The sequence below is a fragment of the Centropristis striata genome, chromosome 17, assembly GCF_030273125.1.
Source record: "Centropristis striata isolate RG_2023a ecotype Rhode Island chromosome 17, C.striata_1.0, whole genome shotgun sequence".
Lineage (NCBI taxonomy): Eukaryota > Metazoa > Chordata > Actinopteri > Perciformes > Serranidae > Centropristis > Centropristis striata.
Genome location: NC_081533.1, coordinates 10,020,396 through 10,041,885, shown reverse-complemented (window position 1 = coordinate 10,041,885; position 21,490 = coordinate 10,020,396). Strand labels below are relative to the sequence as shown.

At 38.5% G+C, this 21,490-nt stretch overlaps 1 protein-coding gene across 1 annotated transcript; it reads left to right on the top strand.

The window, feature by feature from the left end:
• The first annotated feature begins 124 nt into the window (after positions 1–124).
• On the top strand, positions 125–19,773 carry klc2 (kinesin light chain 2). Its single transcript, XM_059354884.1, has 14 exons — positions 125–751; positions 3,725–3,970; positions 4,522–4,858; positions 7,953–8,169; positions 8,677–8,866; positions 10,464–10,637; positions 10,819–10,918; positions 12,213–12,262; positions 12,469–12,536; positions 13,918–14,026; positions 14,434–14,586; positions 15,120–15,244; positions 17,041–17,098; positions 17,339–19,773. The coding sequence occupies exons 2-14, from the start codon at positions 3,743–3,745 to the stop codon at positions 17,420–17,422; spliced, it is 1,893 nt and encodes a 630-aa protein (XP_059210867.1). The 5' UTR covers positions 125–751; positions 3,725–3,742; the 3' UTR covers positions 17,423–19,773.
• Positions 19,774–21,490: the final 1,717 nt, after the last annotated feature.

Sequence of the window (21,490 nt, the reverse complement as noted above, 5' to 3'; positions counted from 1 at the left end):
GGAGATGGCCAACATGAATCATCTTGATATTTTACTTCATCTTTGCTTGTTTGAATCTTTGGAGAACAGCCATTTTTCGTCTCGCAGCTGTCCCACTTAAAGCACATCTATGATATTAGCACTTTTTTTTTTTTTTTTACAAAAAACAATGAGTTTTTGAGTGGATCACAAGTCAGTATTGGTAACTTTAAGAGCTTTTTTTTGCGGTCCTCCATTGTCAAGTGACAGCCTTAACCGTTAGTTAAGAGCTTGCCAAAGTAGCTTTTAGATAACTTACATGCTGTGTTTGTAATCGTATTAAACTAAACTGAGAGGTGTGTGGGAGCTATTTTGGTGCGTCAAATAACGTGAGAAGCGTGAAATCGACACGACAGGTAACATAACGACTCTTCATACCGCCTAGCTTCCTTCAAAGTAAAGCCAACGGTAACGGTTATGATTTGCGCTAATTACTAACTGACGTTAGCGTAAATTGTTTTGTTAAACGACGTTTTGAAAACAAAAACAATTTGATTTAATAGTATAATCAACTCCTTCCTGATAACCGGTATTTTTGTCTTTGACAGCCTACTTTGTCCTATTTCTGGCTTACGTTACTGTACCCGAAAATATGGTTTTATTTTGAAACGCACATCCGGAAGCAGTTTGTTGTTACTGCAGCGTGCTTGACACTGGTCTGTTTGGAGCATCACAACATTGTCCTGCTGCTTTGTTCGAGGGACAGAAAGCATCGCACTTGTCTTCGATGAAGGTAAATATACGGATTGATACTATTTGAATTAACGTAAAGTCGCTGTTACATCGTTACAATTAAAATATTTTTAACAAGCTGTCAAATGAAACGCTACATCCTTGGCGAGGTCGGTAAATGTGTCATCTGCAGCCGTCACTCGCCGGTGTTTTCACTTGTGAAACAGCACTTTTTAATTCCTTCCTCAGTATATTCTTATGTGTGCATATGGTAAATAGTGTAAATACTGTAGAGTCACCTAATTTAACATGCATCAGGGTGTGTTGTGTAACGTGTTGGTGCTCGGGCCTGCTCTGTTTACAAACAGGTTACATGTCGGGACAGCACATTTTAACGCGTTTTCAGCGAAGGGCATTAATTCTCTGAATCATCTGTGATACATTTGTCCTTTCTGAGCAGTGCTCTCCATTGTCGGTCACCTTGATTGATACACTGCCAAGCCAAACACTGCCGCCCCTCCCGGGCACAGGCCTCGACCATCCACCGGCTCATTTATTCATTTGTGGCTTAAAATAGTCGAATTAAAGATGCCTGGGTACATGATAACAGTGCTTTGCAGGGATGCGTGTATTTTTGGCTTTTCACAGCTTCTCCCCCTGCATTTGCAAACGGTGCATTTGAAGGGAAGTGTGAATATTGGTGCAATGCAGTGAGTGTGTGAGGCGGATGGGAGGGGGGGAGAGGAGGATGGGTGAGTGAAAGAGCCAGACAGGAGGGAGGGAGCAGAAGAGGAGAACAGGTGCACCTCCACCATCAAAGCAGGAAAAGGAGTGAAAGTCACGATGTTGCACAATTGGCTCCTCTGTCCTCCTCCTCCTGCTCCTGCTGCTGCTGCTGCTGCTGCTGCTGCATCGGTTTCATTTACAGCTGGTCAATATTTAGACCCGCAGGCCGCATGCTCATTGTAGGTCGAGACTATTTCCTGTCAGATCTTTCTGCCTGGATCTGTCTACAGCTGGGGGTGCATGTTCATATGCTGATAAGGAACTTTCCAGATATTCATTCCTATTTAGATTTCCCATGTCGTCACACTGTTAAAATAATCGCCTATGTCATTTTTTTCAAAATTGTTGTTGTTGTTTGCCTAAATCATCTCCTCATGACGCCGGCCATTCAAAATAAAATGTGAATTAGGCAATTTTTTGAACATGCCTTTGTGACTTAAACGACTTAAAGATATGGTAACACTTTAGTTTAAAGGTGTCTACATAAGAGTGACATGAGCGTGTCATAAACATGACATGGGATGTGTCATGAACATTAATGACACTTTGAAGTAACATTAATGCTCATGATACTTGTCATGTCATGTTTCTGACAGGCTTATGTGACTCTTATGTAGACACCTTCAAAATAAAGTGTTACCATATCTTGCTTAAGTCACAAAGGCATGTTAAAAAAAGTCATTTATTTCTCTTAAGTTACATACTTTACACACAGTGTTATTTTTATGCCAATAGCCATCTTTTGTTACATCCTTTTTTAGTGAGACGATCAATAAATGTCATATGTTACACTTTTGGTGAAGTTTTTTTGTGTTTCCTGCGAAACTTGAAAAAATTAGTTAGCCGATTATTAACAGGGTGACGTTATATCAAGTTACAGCTTGACGTTGTAATTTCCCAGCAGTTAGATTAGAGATACATTTAGAATGTAACTGTTTGTTATAGCTGAAGAAATGAACAGTGTGTGCTCATTACTCATAATGACCAATGACATGACTAATGGTTACGTTTCAGAGACCATGTCACCCACTTCTGGGAATTAATAGCCTCAGAACTAGGGCCAGAATCTTTTATCCCAAATATGGTAATTTCCTATCTTGATAATGATGATGATATCTTGATAACTTCACATGGAATAATTAGGACAAAAATTGTTTTCCAAATGTCATAAATATTTCTGTAACATAATTTGTAAGTTGTGTAAGTCGTTTATATAGCAGAAGTAGCACTAATTTCTTCTCAAATGTTAAGTATTGCATTTCTTTTTGTTTTTCTTGCATAATGTTTGGGTTTTGGGCTGTTCATCGGACAAGTAAAAAGTAATTCAGATTCACTTTGTGCTCTGGGACATTTTATAGACTAGATGATATGAAGTAAAAAACATAAATTGATAAAGAAAATGATCCTCGTTTTTATTACTATTTGCTGAATTAATCACACTTTCAGCCAGTCGTCTAACCATGTTATTAGCATGATCATTGAACACAGCAGTTTTTATTTAGGTTAAACATGAAACATCAAAATATTTGGTTATTGTGACCAAAATATGTGTTGGAAAATAAGCTTTCTGGTGGACAAAGTATGTCAGGGTATCGACCTTTCTAAATTAGTTTAAACATTTTTTTTGGCTTTTTGTACTCAACCTTCTTGTTACTTTATCAGCAGAGATTTTCACCGATATTGATTTATCGGTGATAAGTTAAAGGACTCTGCTTGAGATCCTCAATCTGAACCAATCTCACCTTGAACCAGCAGCTCTATCTCATTTTAATTGGCTTTACTGGTCACTGGCAGCTGCTGCGTCACTTTCAAGCTCAGAGGAATCCTCCAGTAATCTGAATGCTTTTTAACTTTACTTGTTCTACTCACGCACGCACACAAACACACACGCACACTGTAATTTTCCATCTAGTCTAACTCCCCAAAGGGCACATTTGCAGTTATGAAATGTGAAACTACTGTTTAGCTGTTGACCTTTTTGAAACTGTAGATCAGCGGGAAAGCTTTCTGCAGCAGCAACTTACTTTCTTTCTTATCTTGTCTGTCGCCTCTTTTTGTCTCATTCACCTCCACATTACCTCAGTGACCAGCAGATGAAGGATGGGGTGGCATTGAGCAGCTCATGTGAGAATGTCACGCAGGACAGGACCTGAAACAGACATTGCAAACTCAGCAAAAAGGCGCCCCGTGCTACTGATAAATTAAAAAAAACACTCTTGTGATGCTTGTGTATTATTTTTTTCCACAGTGTGTATGAAACCAGGCAATGTCCACCATGGTGTATCCACGTGAAGAAGCCCTGGAGCGACTGAGCCAGGATGAGATTGTCCTAAACACTAAGGCCGTCATGCAGGGCCTGGAGTCGCTGCGCGGCGAGCACGCCCAGCTCCTCAACTCGCTGCTGGACTGCACCCAGCCGCCCGCCGCCCAGGAGAAGTCAGGGCTGCTCCGCAAGAGTCTGGAGGCCATCGAGCTGGGCCTGGGAGAGGCACAGGTAAGAGTCCTGAGTCCTCGTTTCTTTCATACAGGATGTTTTTTAACCCTCCTGTTATGTTGCGGCTCAAATTGACCCATTTAAAAGTTTAAAAATCTAAAAAAGAAAAAATTGTTAAAAGTATTTTTTTTGGGCTGAAACTTCTTCTGCATGGCTTAATAAGTGTAATCAACATATAAAATGAAAATGGTTCTTTTCATATATTTGCATGTTTATATTACATAGACACTGAGGTGACTCGTCATCACTCCATAAAAGAAAAAAAAATTAAAATGTAAAATAAAATTTTCAAAAACTCCATGTGATTACATGTGATTATCCTCCTTGAACCTGATCTGTGAAAGGTAAAGAACACCATTGCACTAAGTATTGATTGAAATAGTTAGTAATAGAGCTAATCATGAAATATAAACAATGTTTATTGGGATTTTTTGGTTTCTGACACTTTGGGATAATTAAACATTATGCTGTTCTTGAGAAACAAACATAACAGGAGGGTTAAGATTCCAAACATCCAGCAGTAATTTTTACTTCAACTTTCTGTTACCTAGGTGATCATCGCCCTGTCGAGCCACCTCAGCGCCGTGGAGTCGGAGAAGCAGAAGCTGCGCGCTCAGGTGCGCCGGCTCTGCCAGGAGAACCAGTGGCTGCGGGACGAGCTGGCGGGGACGCAGCACAAGCTGCAGCGCAGCGAGCAGAGCGTGGCCCAGCTGGAGGAGGAGAAGAAGCACCTGGAGTTCATGAACCAGATCAAGAAGTTCGACGACGACGTCTCGCCCTCGGAGGAGAAGAGCCAGAGCGCGGGTGGCGGCGGAGGAGGAAGTGGAGGCGACACTTCAAAGGACAGTCTGGATGACCTGTTCCCCAACGATGATGACCAGGGACCAGGTATGACATCAGCAGCACTTCTAAAACCACACACAGGCCTCAGAGGGGCCTTTGATCATAACAAGATGCTATCACAGCTTATAGCAAGTAATGAAAGTTCTCATTATCTAATTATTTAGATTACTTTCTGGATTATTATTCTGTAAAAGATCCATGTCAGTCTTAAACCTACAGACTATTTTTTTAATCTCCATTTCTTGGTGCATGTATATTTTGGAAGCGATGGTAGAACTATTTGGTTGAAAAAAAGCCCAAAATAAATTGTAGAGTCAGAAATGGCTTCTTCCATACATAGGGCTTCTTGACCAGATGTGGTTCCCGGCTGGTGCCCAATTGCAAACCTGTTGTTTGGTTTTTCCACCACAAAAGAACTGGCTCCCAGTTGGGAAAAGTGGTTCCAAAATGGCACCAGCTTTTTGCTGGTCTTGAACCACGAACCACTTATGTCAGGGGCTGGGGGCGGGGCTATCTGACCAACAAGACCAACTCGGTGCCATTGAGAGCGACCAACCAAAACCATGTATCATTCATTTATTTGATTTGTGTAACTGCAGTGTGATTGATATGAGCAAGCTAGCATGCTAACGTTAGCCAGCGATCGATAACAGCTAGCATTAGTGTTGTAGAGACATGTGGCGGACACATAAACTGACGTTAACGGTGACGTAATGACGTGGCTCTAGAGCATGTGGAAAGGAAACAGGTTCAGAGCTGGTTCGCAAGTTGAACCAACTGTGAACCAGCACAAGCACCAGCTCCAAACCGGCCCTGAAACTGCTTTGATCAAAAATGGGTAACAAAGGATCCAGTTCACAGGACCAGGTGCCTGATACTGGAGGAGAATAACCTGCACTGGTCGATAGGGATGCACGATATTGGATTTTTTGCTGATATCTGATATGCCGATTTTTTACAACTCATTTAGCCGATCACCCATACCGATATTTTTTCCCCGAACAACTAATACCCACAATCAGGGCAAATTTGGCCAATTTCCCAATTGACATAATAAGTAAACATAACCTGTGTTCACTGGGAACATGTGAAAAGTGCAACTGTACAGCAATTAAACCCAAATTGAATAAAACTACATGTACCTTACAGACTGCTGCTTAAATTCAATTTTAACTTAAAACAGGAGCCCAATATGGGACGACTCAATCTGCACCGTGCAAACAAAATCACAAAAAGTACAAAAAATATAAGCAGCTTCAGTCCCTAATCAGAACATAAATAAATAGGTGGGCTCAGACTACAAACAAGGTGCAACAGAGAGGTGATGTGCACCCCATTATTTAATCACTTTATTATATCGGCGTGTTGGCCAATGTCCGATAGTTCATTTTCAAGCCAATATTGGCCAATGTCCAATAACGTGCCGATAATATGGTGCATCCCTACTGGTTGACCACAGGAAGACGAGATAAGTGGTTGTGATTTGTGAAATCACAGCTGACCTTTCCCCCAGTAATAATGACCAACCTGGAGCCGAGCCGGACGTGGTGCAGTGCAGGATAGTTTCCCTGAAGATGGTCGATATCACCATTATATAAAGTGTTATAGGAATTTGATTATGTGCCTTAATAAGTCATAGTTTTTAAGCTTAAAGTTGTTCGAGCATACTCTATTTCATATTATAAAGGAGCGATAATATATTTAGCTGAGTCATTCCTGCTCCTGTGCAGTTATCTGCAGGGCGAGCGAGGCTGCAGAGACCTGAGTTCACAGCAGGAGAATCAATGGTGTTTTTATTGAATTATGGAGGGTCAGAATACAAACCACTCAGAGCTCAATACAGCCATGCCTTTCAGTAACAGATAAGCTCGGGCCTCAACTGGCCAGCGGCCTAAACAAGAGACTCCTTGTACGAGTGGCTAGCAGGAAGTCCACCCCCCAAACTGTGGTATATTTTACATAGTGGTTTGCTAAATTCACTGTTTAAACAGAAGCTCGGGCTCGTAAATGGATTTGCGTATCTGTGTCAACAAAGTGGAATGAGATTGCAGATAGAAAAGGTCATTTATGTGGAGTTACAATGTACTTTTCAGCTTGTTCAGCTTCCTCCTCCATTAGGCAGACAGTAAGTGCTCCAGTACTCCTTTTGGTCTATTTAATTATTAATAACTGAATCAAATGCTTGTCTGAAGTTTGTCTTAAAGCTTTTTTTTTATCTCTTCTATAACTATGTTTATTGAATTTCTACATTTTTTATCGAGAAAAATAGTACTTACAAATATCCAATAATACAGTAATATAAAGATTTACATGACATAAATAGATACATGCATATTAATGAAGAAACAATATTAAAATTATTCAAAATAAACTCCCATTACATAAATGCTCATTATTTATTATATAAAATTATAAAATAATAATCACATTTTTAAACACACATTGCATGGATACAATTTACAATACCTAAATAATCAACCCTTTTATTGCTTTACATTTTTGTGTTATAATAATAATTTTAGTGAATTAATTTTTGTTTTGAAATCTGACTTGACTTGCTGGTTTACATATTATATTTTTTTTACATTGGTTATTTTCTTCTAGTTTTGCTTCATTTCTTGTCTTATGTTGTTGAAGAAAGGAGAAGAAAAAGAGCAGAATTGTCCTTTAGGAGCAGAAAGAGAGTTGATCAATTAGAGACACCTGTGAGTGAATGAGGGGGGAGGAAAACAGCAAAGAAGTGCTAAAAAATCTGATTTTAAAGAACTTTTCTGGACACCAACACTTTAAAATTAAAATAGTACAAAAGAAGAAGAAATAATAGCATCAGCTGGAGTTCCATGTGCTGCTGGATAAGTGCTGATCCCTGCAGCAGGTTTGACTGAGTGCTTTTCTTATCCTCCACCCGTCCTGCTTCTTCTTCTTCTTCTTTGTTGGACATAAGTGTCCCACTTTCAGAAGCAAATACTGCCATCTTGAATTTTTCACAGGCATTATGAGATAGTTTGAGATCAGCAGTTAAATGTAGCCACCTAAGACACTTAGTCTGAATGAAAAGGAGAGGGACAGCTTTGACAGCATCTGTTTGAGTGTGATATCCCCATCAAAGACTTTAAATATCTTGTCCTCCGTCCCACAGCACAGCCCAGTGGAGAGGTGGCAGCCCAGCAGGGAGGCTACGAGATTCCGGCTCGCCTCAGGACGCTCCACAACCTGGTGATCCAGTACGCCTCGCAGGGCAGGTACGAGGTGGCCGTGCCGCTGTGCAAACAAGCCCTGGAGGACCTGGAGAAGACGTCTGGACACGACCACCCTGATGTAGCCACCATGCTCAACATCCTGGCTCTGGTGTACAGGTGAGGAAAGGAGAGGAGGTTGTTTTTCTTTATCATTTCTGTCAAATAATTCAGATTTTTCTGGGGCGTCCCGGTGGCTCACACTGGTAGAGCGCTTACCATTAAGGCTGAGTCCTTGGTGCGGCGGAGCCGGGTTCGAATCCAGCCTCTGCTCCCTTTGCCGCATGTCCTCCCCTCTGTCACCCCCTTTCTATCTGTCACTTTCAATAAAAGCATGAAAAATACCCAAAAAAATAATCTTAAAAAAATAATTTAAAAAAAAAATAATAATTCAGATTTTTCTAATAAAATGCTGTCATTTTGGGGCGTCCCGGTGGCTCACACCGGTAACGCTTACCATGTATGCCGTGTGCTGCGGTGGAGCCGGGTTCGAATCCGGCCTGAGCTCCCTTTGCTGCATGTCTTCCCCCCCTATCACCCCCTTTCTATCTATCACTATAAATAAAGCAACAAAATGCCAAAAAAAAAAAATAATAAAATAAAATGCTGTCATTTTTTGCCCTCCAGAGATCAGAACAAGTACAAAGAAGCGGCTCACCTCCTGAATGACGCGCTGGCTATCAGAGAGAAGACGCTGGGGAAGGATCATCCAGCTGTGGCCGCAACCCTCAACAACCTGGCAGTCCTGTACGGCAAGAGGGGCAAATATAAGGAGGCCGAACCTCTCTGCAAGAGAGCGCTGGAGATCAGAGAGAAGGTGTGTGATCAGTTTTGTTTCTTACCAGCAAATCTATCTAAAAAACTATATTGTGCCATAGACTGTTTAAATAATGGACTTAGTGACATTGAGGTCACTCGTTGGTTTGTGGCCCGTTTCAGGCATTGAATTTAGTGTTACACTCGTCGCCAACTTCTGTCGCCATATTTTTTTCCGATACGGGGAGCAGACCATATTTGGACTGTGGAGGAGGAGAGGGATCTGATCACTGACTACAGCCTCTCTACACCTCAACCTGACTGAGAGAAGTCGCTGCTAATTCATGTTAGCATTAACTGGGATGTTAGTTTTGGCTAGCAAAAAACAAACACAAAATGTTCGTTACTAACCTGAAAGCTGAGCAGCGACTCCTTGGAGTGTCTGTTAGTCCAACCAAACACTGAACAAGACATTTTACTGAACAAAACGATATTAAGTCATTAACTGAACATACAGTGTGAAAGGGTCAAAGTTATGAGACAAAACCGGTAAACATCCTTTTTTATATAGATAAAAATATATAACTTTATTGACACGTTGCCGTGGATACGCATTGCTTTGCTTCTCCTGATGACTGCTCGCCTTGTCAACCACCTGTCAATCAAATCAATCTTCTAAATGGGGCCATTATTGCAATTATTAACATCAAATTGTAAATTGTTAAATTTTGACTAGCGATTGAAACCATAGTGTTGCCCTAATAAAAAAATCTGAGGTAATAAATCAAGTGAGAAGTTTTCTCATTTTGTATTGAAATGTTGGATTTTTCGGTAGAATGCAGCTTAACCCATTGACGCCGGGAAAGCATTACCGCATTTCTACCATTAAAACCGGGAGCGCTGTTGCGTCACTCTACAATTAAGGCCGGGACAGCGGATATGTCATTTTGTAGTATTTGTATTTTTTTCCACCTATTTTCGGTCTCTTGGCCAATGAAATGCATCAGAATACATGCGGGAGTGTCGCAATGAAACATTTTTTTGAAATGTCTAAAATGTTTTCCAGAACTTTGAAATCATGGAGGAAGACGACTATAGCGGAGGAGCTCAGAAGTAGGTGACAGAAGCGATCTAGATGAAAACAGCGCCGATGATTTAATTGCTGATCCGGACTTTGAACCCTCAGAACCAATCGACCGGCATTTATGGATGAGGAATATGTTTTAGACGACATATTTTCACCGAAGAACACAGATTTGTGGCCATCTGGAGATAATAATATTATTAATAATATATTAATATTAATAATAATAATAGGCTAATTGATTGTGATGATGATATAAGAAATCATGACTGTTTATGTCTTATATTACTTTATGCGTCGTTGAGTACCCTGAAAAGTGCAATATATAAAATGTATTATTATTATTATGATTTTTTTTTTTTTATTAGAGTAGGCTAATGAGAACTATGTCTTGTTCTTCCAGTGGTCATATCATGTTTGCATCTTGCATTTTTTTCCAGGCGCTTTAGGCCTTAATGGGTTAAGGCACTTCCTGGTTTGCCTCCCTGCTCAGACCCGGAGGTTGCCACTTGTATGGTACTGATGGAAACACTAGTGAAAGACTGACTGCATGGGATTATAACTGTGTCTCCAGGTGTTGGGGAAGTACCACCCAGATGTAGCCAAGCAGCTCAACAACCTGGCCCTGCTGTGTCAGAACCAGGGCAAGTACGAAGAGGTGGAGTACTACTACAGACGAGCCCTGGAGATCTACGAGTCCAAACTGGGAGCCGATGACCCCAACGTGGCAAAGACCAAAAATAACCTGGTGGGGACATCTATAAGATAAACCACACATTCAAGAGATTTTAAAACAATTCAGTTAAATAGTCAGCATTTCTTTGCTGGTATTTCATCTAATCTTGTCTATTTCAAAGGTTTTTAATTATTAACAAGCATTACCAGTTAAGACTCATGAATGAAACATTGCCCGTGGTGCTTCTCCTCAGGCTACGTGCTACCTGAAGCAGGGGAAGTTCAAAGATGCTGAGTCTCTGTACAAAGACATCCTGACCAGAGCACACGAGAAGGAGTTTGGATCTGTCAACAGTGAGTAGAGTCACATTCCATCTGCTGAATCTGACACTTCTCATTTATTATTTATTGTTGTTTTTTAATGTCCTATTCTGTTTTTTTAACTTGTTTTTTAAATAATCTTTACTTAGATTTTAATATAATTCTGACAATCTTTTTTTTATTCATTTATTATTATTTATTTGTTTTATTATTTATTTTTTAATGTCCTTTTTTTAAAACTTAAAAAAATATTAACTTAGATTTTTGTTTGTTTTTCTTTAATTTTTAATTGATGTATTTGTGATTATTTATTTTTTAATCTCCTAAAAAATATTTTAACTTAGATTTTTGTCTTTTATTTAATTTTTATTTATGTATTTATTATTATTATTATTATTAGTTATTATTTGTATGTGCTTTTCTTACTTATTTTTTAATATTTTTTACCTAGATAGTAAAAATCTATCTTTTATTTCATTTTATGTATTTATTGTGTATATATTTATGTATACACAATAAAACCTATAAAATGTGTGTATTTATTCATTTACTAACGCCATTTCTCCATGTGTAGATGTATTGACCTATGCACATTTACCTGCGCAGAAATGGAAACTTACAAACTGAGCTGCTGATCCATGCATGCCGCTGAAAATTTGAATAAACAAAACTCTGGGGAGGAAAACAAAACTGCTGAGTCACACACAAGTGAACATAATCTCAAAGTCATTTAAAGCACACTCTGTGCTGGTGGATGGGGACCAGGCTTGTGTGAGAAAAAAAAGCAGTTTATATTCAGCCAGGAAGTGAAGTCAAAAGGATTTAAATTATTAAAACAATTTTATCTTCCAGCTCTGTCAGAATATTTGTGCACAACCCTCCAGCTGAGATTCCTGACACCACTGAGTGATTGTTCGGTCCCATTTTAAATTCCTCTGACAGTCGCTGTGTTTTGGGATTCGGGTTTTTGATCCCGCCAGCCCTGATCCCTCCCGTCGCCCTCAGTCCTCTCAGCAGGTCGGAGGATTATTCCGTGCTATCTAAGCGTGCGGAGCGGCTTAATGTTGATGTTTTCCTCCTGCAGCCGCTAAGCCCATCAAACCCTTATGTGCTCACATGCCCAGCACGAGAGAAGGCCTTGGCACGAATTTTTGCATTGCACAGGTTTCATAAAAGACTGCATATTTTTGTTTATGTATAGAAAAGCTTTACTTTAGGTCATTCCAGGGATTTAGTTTTTTCCTCATTTGTTTAGTTTCTGCTCGTTTACTCTGGTTATTATATTTTTTCTGTATGTCAAATAGAATTCATGTTTGCTTGTTTGCAGATGACAACAAGCCAATCTGGATGCATGCAGAGGAGAGAGAGGAGAGCAAGGTCAGTAATTCACTTTCAACTTTTCCATTAAAGTTATTTCTGGAAGGCAGCTTGTTATGGAAGCAACATGAGAGTGATGGAGAACAGCAGACTATACAAATGACAACAGGGACATTTTTAATAGGTTGTTTTAATAGGGTTATGTTTCATATATGGCTCCTCATGCTTTCCCTCTTTATCTCTCTCTCTATCGCTGTCTTTCTCAGGGTAAGCGCAAGGACTCTGGCCCATACGTGGAGTACGGAAGCTGGTATAAGGCCTGCAAGGTGGACAGGTGAGTCACACATTTGAATTTGATGAAAACATTCAGGAAGCAGATCAAAATATTTAAAATAAAAAATGCTAATTGCAGGTTTTCGCAAATAAAATCCTGAAAGCTTTGGCTATTTATATGCAAAAAACACATAAAAATGGAAAATTGTGGATATGTGTCATTAGGTAAGGGGTCGATTTTTCACCTGTAGTGCTCCTATCAGAGAATTGCTGTTTTGTATTGACCCATTTTTAGAGAAATATTACAAATGGCTCAGTACAGAATTAGCTACTTCACATTAAATAGAGTATAAGTTTAATCAGAGTCTCGAGCCTTTAAAATCTGCATTCTGTCTAATGTCCAGCAGAGGGCAACTCTACTGGTTGCACGAGAAGTCAGATTGTATAGTAGTGAGTGAGAAAATGACCCTACTTCTCATTTGATTTATTACCTCAGTAAACATTTTCCCAATGAGCTTGTGCTCTCAATCACTAGTTACAAATCTTCGTCAAGACAGCATGATGTTCATTTTGTATATTATGATAAAATAGACGATAAAGCAGGGTATGTTTTAGGTTGTGACCACCTTGTCTCGCTGCCATGGTGTTGTTTTGACCCTTTAACAGTGTGTTTCCACCTCATTAAAGTGAAATGAAACACTAAAAATGTATCATTCACACTCTAAAAAGTCTGCTGTTCATATTTGCACCGTGCTTAGTATCCTTGCATCCAAATATGGTCACTTCCTGTTCCGAAAAACCTAGATGGTGATGGCTAAAATGTCAAACTTGAGGCCTAGTCCACAAACCAACAGGGGATGTCATGCTGGCTGCATCCACTCTTTTATACTGTCTATGTTTGACATCTAAAAATCAATATTGAACTTAAATCAAGCCTGAGTGTCATTAGTGCCTCAATATCGCAGTGTTCTTTGGGAGAGCATGATAAATATTCTAGTCTGTGTTAATTTAAGGATGCCAGACATCACAAATCTTTTCTATTCTCAGTTTGTCCAACGGAACAAATTAAACGTGACAGTAAAAGTCATTGTGGTAGATTTAAGTGGGTTATTAGAGAAACAGTTCATCGCTTGCTCTCACCTCCTTTCAATTTGTCTTTGTTAGAATTGGATTTTGGCCAGTGTGCATTTTTCAAAGAGAACAAGCTCTGTGTGCTGATGTATTAGTTTAACCTTGGCTGTGACCATGTATTAGTGCTGCTGCAATTCCGAAAAAAACTACCAACGGCTCAAATGATCTTTATTCCGTGAAGGTGAAGAGAACAAAGGTTAATTTATCTAGGAAATGAAAAGAAAAAACAAAACATCTGGTTACATCTATAAAGCAAATAAAGATAAATAACCATAACAAATAATAACTTTCTTTATATACTTATTTTGCAGCCCTACAGTGAACACAACCCTCAAAAGCCTGGGAGCTTTGTACCGTCGCCAGGGCAAGCTGGAGGCAGCAGAGACGCTGGAGGAGTGCGCCAGCAAGTCACGTAAACAGGTGCTGCACCAACACACACACTGTTGAGTTACTGTTGTTAGATTAGTCCTTTCAGCGGCCTGGTCGGTTAAGAAGCCTGATTAGTTCAACAGGCATCCCAGCTGTGATTTATTAGCCCATAAACTATGATTCACACATCAGTCACCAAGCTAATGTTTTTACATCAACGTAAAGATCGACGGCATGCTGCGTGAGCTATTGTGAAGAAGCTTTTCATTCCCTTTTAATCACTTGTCTGCAATCTTTGTTTTCTTGTCTCTTTGTGTGCCTTTATGTGTCCTCTCTCTCTCTCTCTCTCTGTCTGTCTCTCTCTCTCTCTCTGTCTGTCTGTTTCCCTCTCTGTCTCTCTCTCTTCTCTCTCTCTCTCTCTCTTTGTCTCTCTGTCTCTCTGTGTGTCTCTCTCTCAGGGTATTGATGCCATTAACCAGAGTAAGGTGGTGGAGCTGCTGAAGTACGGGGGATCCGGAGTAGGAGACAGAAGACACAGCAGGGAAGGAATCAACGGGCCGGGGGGACAGAGGGGGGACAGCGAGGGCGACGACTCGGCCGAGTGGAACGGGGTCAGCTCATAGACACAAATTCATTACTTCAACACTAATGAGTTCAAGTTCACGGAGCAAAGTCAACACGCTTTTAAGCAATTTAACAAAGCAGTTAAAATGATATTAATGATGTGACATTTAAGTAAATGTCCTCTGAGTTTGTACCTGTGATTACACATGAAGAGCGAGCCCAGTCTCTTCACTTTGATGCACAGTAACCGTAAGGAAATGTGCTTAATATTTTTTTTTTTTTTGAACAATTTGTTTATTGAAATTTCAAAACAAATTCCAACATTTCAGCGTCAGTACAAATGACAATGGGTGTTAAGTTTTGCATTAAAAGCTTTGTTTTCTGCCAGGCTTATTAGCCTTTTATAAACGTAGGATAAAAAACCCTTGGAGTTAAGCTTGTCTCGCATCATACTGTCTATCTCGAAATCCTCTAAGGGGATGAGTTTCCCACCTTGCTGTACCCTAATATAATCTCTAACTTGCAAGTATTTAAAAATGTGCTTAATATTTGATGTCTCCCGTGTTTCATGTCTCCTCAGGACGGTAACGGGTCTCTGCGCCGCAGCGGCTCCTTCGGGAAGATTCGTGACGCTCTGAGAAGGAGCAGCGAGATGCTGGTGAAGAAGCTGCAGGGGAGCGGCCCGCAAGAGCCACGTAACCCAGGGTAACGCTCACAGTCAGGCCCCAACTCATGACTTCTAGTGTCTGTTAATGTCAAGTCAAGTATAATTTATTTGTCCCAACTTGGGCAATTTGGTTGCAGTCTAGGTATATAAAAGACATAAAAACTATACATTCCAACACACATAAATACAACAGATCACGGCCTCAATATATATATCTAAAATAAAACAAAACAAAAACAATAGTGCAACAGAAGGCAATTCCATCAAAAACATCAACAACAACATCATCATCGTCAATATCAAACTCATCGTCATCATCATCATCATCACCATCGTTCAACCAGGTTCAGTTCCCTAATGGAAATGGGGATGAATGAATATCTGTACCTGTTCTTTTTCACCCTAGGGGCACATGAGCGCACACCAGATGGTAGCCAGACTAGGGGTGTGCCATATCGTACCGTTCACGATAATATCCATATTTTTTTTTTATGGTTAAAAAATGCATATCATGATAAAAAGCTACTTACTCCCTGTAGCTAAACACATGCAGCTTTCAAAATAAGAGCACATGGATGTGTTAGCAGAATCCATCACAGAATTTACAAGAAGACTGTCAAAATAAGATGCCTTAAATAAAACATAATTCCCCTTTACAAAATTTTATTAAAATATGCCCCCGGAACCCCTAAATGGTTATTTTTATTATTTGTCAAGAGTCAAGAGTAACTTTTTTGTATTTGGCAACTGTTGAGATTTGCACTTCAAACTACATTTTAGATTTTTATTTATTTATACAGTCTAAAAAAAAATCATATTTTTAATATCTTTTTAAGTATTTCCTAATATCGTTAAGAATATCGTTATTGCAAAAATAGCCTGCAATATCGTGATGTTCTTTTAGGGCCATATCGCCCACCCCTAAGCCAGACATACTCAGAGCGATGGGTACCGTCTGAACAGATACTCCCAGCTTTCCTCAGTACTGCTCATTTTATATCATCCTTTCATTAGTTATTTTTTAGTTTACCAAATGTCAAAAGCACAAGTTCTCAGAGCTCAAGGTAACGTTTCTGTGCAACAGTCACAAATTAAAAATACATTTATATTACAATGTTACAAGGTTCATTCTTGGTCTTGGGAATAGGAATTTGGCAAACATTGTTTTCACAATGTCCACCACAATCTCCTCCATCAGCCCACGAAGGTTAATGGGTGTGGTTGGAAAAACTGACCTTGCGATATCAATTCTATCACACAAACTTTTATAGAAAATGGCAAGAAGCAACAAATCTTCACATTTTAGAAGCTGTAGCATGTAGTAGTGAATTTCTCTTGTCTGATAAATGATTAGTTATTACATTTTTTGTCACTACATTTGTTTTTGGTGTTCAATTTCTGAACTAATCAGAAAATCCTTCAGCAATACTTGTGTCTTATGTTGGAACTGTAGGAAGTTGAGTTTGAGCTTTTGTCTCTTTTAGGGTCCACAACTTTTTCATCTTCAAAGTCACAGTTAAACATAAACTAAAGTGTCTTTAGTAATTGTAATTTGACATATTTCTCTATGGAATGAAAAGAATACAAGTGGTGGTATAATTACGGCAGGAATTTAAATGTTTGTCAGATTTGCTTTTGAACACTTGTGTATATCGCCCTTTCTTTAATGAGAAAAACACAAAACATGACTTTAAAAATGTATTTTACCGCTTCTGAGATGTTAAACTCATTGTTTCAAAAAATATATATATTATTATTACAATATTATTGTGATGATATCCTAGTTTTTAATGGTCCTGGCTCATTGTTTGTTGAATTTTATTTTTTTGCTCAGAATGAAGAGAGCCAGCTCCCTCAACTTCCTCAACAAGAGCACTGAAGAGACCACACAGGTACGAGAGTTTTTATTACTTTATTCATAACACCTGCCACAGCCAAACACACAATTTAACTAGGCCTGTGCAATTAAATTAAATTTTCCAATTAAATTCTGTAAAAACCTTAATATGCATTATATAACTAAATGCGAATATCTGTTTTTGGCATAATCTAGTGATTTTTAAATACAGTTAAAAGCAGTCACAGTATAAATTGTCCAACAGTAGCTTTAACATTAACTGGTCTGTGTGCAGGACGCCAACTCCGGCCTCTCAGACTGCCGGGGACTCAGCGCCAGCAACGTGGACCTATCCAGACGCAGCTCCCTGATTGGCTAGGCAGAGACGGGAGGCGGGACTCAGGAGACTCGGAGCGGCCCGGCGAGGAGAGGCTGTTTGCAGCTTGGTTTGATCAACCAAACACACTTAAAGCAGCGAGATCAAACACTTGCAGCATATTTTTTAAAGAACACTGGGGGAGAGAAAAAAAAAAGCATTAAACACTAAAAGTCATCCTGAGACACGTCCGCTGCTGCTTCGCTGTACAAACCGCTGCCATCCATCACTAAAGAGAATATTTAGGTACACATTAATCAGCATGCTGCTTACTAGAACGTGGAATGTCTGCACCTGTTTTTGACTCATAGCACCGTAGCAAACATGGTATCCACAACGTGACGAGTCCGTTTGTTCCACCTCCACCCTCATGTGCAGACATTCAACCTTAGGTAGGCTAAATGTACTCCGGTTTCAGTTCAAAGAGAAGCATCGCACTCTGTATATTTCACCAGTAGCATGAAGTATTTCCCGATGCTAACCACCCATCTGATGCATATCACAGACTTAGACAGGTACTTAGATTTTAACGGGGAGAGCAGAGGTATAAAAAGAGAACACGATCTTTGGGGATTTTCAAAAAACAACACATTAGCACTAACCATTTAAACCTCACTTTTTGCCTTCTTGTTTTTTATGTATATACAGTTTTAAATTATTTGATATTTCATTCTTTGTATATTGTGCACATGGTTTCTTTTTTGTTTACACTATTGGGTTAAAAGAGGGTCTCAGTTGGAGAAAATGCTACTGATCTAAAGACTGGAAGAGAAGGAAGGGAAGAGAGGCAGTGAAGAAGTAAATTAATGAGCACTTAGTTCATCGTGTTAATGGAAAGGTCCAAAATGCTGATAAATTTAGTACCTCAATCACTGAAAACTGCTGACATTTTGGAACAAGGTTTCAGTCTAAACTGTTAAACTGCACTTTGAGCACGACAATACTGTGTACGGTAGTTTCCACTGCGCCCTCTACTGGTCAGGTTTACAGCAGAAAATGTCTTTTTTCAGATTAATTTTCTTGGTGCTACAACAGTTTGTCTTGCAAGACATAAAAATACAGGTGCATCTCAATAAATTAGAATATCATAGAAAGTGTAATTATGTCAGTAATTAAATTCAAAAAGTGGAAATAACACATTATATAGATCAATTACACACAGAATGAAACATTTCATGTCTTCATTTATTTAATTTCTTCTAATTATAATGATTATGGCTTACATTTAACTAAGACCTAAAATTCAATGTCTCGAAAAAAAATTGAATATTGCAAAAGACCAATTTTAAATAGTATGTTTAAATGGAAATGTTGGCTTCTAAAAAGTATGCCCATCTATATGGCTCAATACTTGGTTGGGGCTATTTGACTTGAACTGCTGGAAATGGACTTTTCTATCATATTCTAATTTATTGAGATGCACCTGTAAAGAAGGGCCAGAAAATTAATTTGAAAATAAATGTACGTTTAATCCTTAATCATGTAATAATTTAACCCTCCTAAATACTACCTACTGTACCACAATAATCAGATGTTTTTCTCACTTGGGGTCTCCAGGCTTACAGCCATAAGTCTGAATAATATTGAAGGAAAATGCTGTGAAAGAAATATTTAAATATAATTTGTTTACAATCATTAAACCAGGATTTTAGAGGCATAATCATCCCTCATTTAAGAATATGGGTAACTCTTATCAAAGCTGATGCAGTGCAGCAGCTACAACATGTTTACTTTCATTAACGGGATTCCTCTTGTGAATTTGTTCTGTTTTTCCCTCATTTACTGTTGCTGAAAATGTATCATTTTTGTATGAAACAATCCTCAGTGTGGCATTTCTAATGCTGACAGGACGGATGGACTGATGACCATCCGTCCTCAAGGAATTTAATGATGTGTTTCCTTGTTTTTGGATCTTGGAGCTTTTATGTTGAAAAGTACTGAAAACTGATTATTTGAATGTTAAAATTTGACGTCGATTGTGGGGTCTGGTGAAGTTTGCACTGGATTTTTTTTGTGTTGTGCTGTTTGCAAACTCCAAAAAAAAGACCAATACCAAGAGAACGGTCCGCAGAATGTACACAACTCATGTGGAGACGAAATCAGACTCGGCAAGCTGTGACATCACTTCCTCAACTGTGATCAGATTGTCAAGAAATTGCTTTTTTTTTCTTTTGCTTCATTTGTAAGTTTTCCTCCACCCTGGGCCCTATTTTCCCATGATTTTCTTTAAAAAGTGATTAATGGGTACAGCAACTTTAGGAATGAGTCCAGTATTGAGTGAGAGCACTGCACCGTCAATGTACACTACCAGTCAAAAGTTTGGACACACCTTATCATTTAATGTTTTTTCTTCATTTTTATGATATCTTCTACTTTGTAGATTAATAAAAAAGTTTAAAAAAATCAACTTTAACACATGTGGAATTATGAAGTAAACAAAAACACGTCAAACAAACCTGAATGTTTTATATTTTACATTCTTTTCAGTAGCCTTTAACCTTTTGTTTTGATCCTCTCAAACACATTAAGAAGGCGAGAAATTCTACTAATCAACTCTTGACAAGATGCCCCTGTTAACTGAAAATGAGAGAATATCAGAAAAGCTGCCGCCAAAGCAAAAGGTGGCTACTTCCAAGAATATAAAATATGAAACTATTATATCCTGGTTTGTTTAAGCACTTTTTTACTACGTAATTCCATATGTGTTTTTTCATAGTTGTGATGTCATCAGTATTAATCTACAATGTTGAAGAAAAAAATTTTTAAATAAAGAAAAACCATTGAATGAGAAGGTGTGTCCAAACTTTTGACTGGTAGTGTATGTCCGTTAAAAGTTCTTGTTTTACCCCCTGATGGCTCATATTCAAGTTGTTATTAAAGATGTCTGGCAACATTTTGGAAAGGATCCTGTTTAGAACATTTCTCCTTTCCAATCCTTTTGTGTCTAAGCAAGTCTCACTCAAGTAGAAGTCTCTTTCTGAAATCTCCTATAGCCTCATCCACAATGAAGAAATCTGCTAAATATTTACAGCATGACAGTTAAAATCTTATACGCTTTCTGTACTCCAGCACAACAAACTTTCAGTTACTAAGAAGACTTCTCCTTGAGCGAGACTTGGTTACACACAATAACAAACAAATCACAAATCCTTACAACAAGTAATTGAATTTAAGTAATTATTGTTTTTTTTCTTATTGAAGAAAATTAACACCAAATCATAGAAACTAAATGAAAATTAAAACCTCTCATCATACAAGGTGAATCAGATTTGAAAAAGCATAATGTACAGTCATGGAATAAATTATTAGACCCTTGTTTTCTTCAATTTCTTGTTCATTTTAATGCCTGGTACAACTAAAGGTACATTCGTTTGGAGAAATATAATGATAACGACAAAAATAGCTGATAAGAGTTTAATTTAAGAGCTGATATCTAGACATTTTCCATGGTGATTGGTCAATGATTTTGTTTATTATCAAGAAAACCATGGAAAATGTTGAGATATCAGCTCTTAAATAAAAACTCTTATCAGCTACTTTTGTTGTTATCATTATATTACCAGGCATTAAAATGAACAAGAAATTAAAGAAGGGTCTAATATTTTTTCCCCTGACTATATAAAATAGTCATATTTGCTAACATCGTCTGCATAGTCTCCATAGTTGCAGTTCGTCTTTTTCTTGTTTTAATTTATTTTATTTTTTTATGCAACATACAAACTTACTTACTTATTCTAATGAGATGGAGGCATGTATAACACAAAAACAAAAAAGTGAAAGGTTAAACATTTTGTTTTTCTGTAGGTTTCTCTCCATAATCTTATCAGACAATAAAGATCTGAACCTGTCGGTGGTAAAGCGTGCATTGTTAGTGGACATAATGTGACGTTGCACAATTGCACCAAAGTAATTACACTGCAGCCCGTTTGGCGCCTGCCGGCTGCAGTGCTTTCACTTAAAACTGGATCAATTTTACATATGCATGGGGGAAAAAGGGCTCCAGATTGATAGAAAGTTTTCCTCTTACAGAAAAGCCAAAAAAAATCTCCATTCTTGACAACTTGACTATGA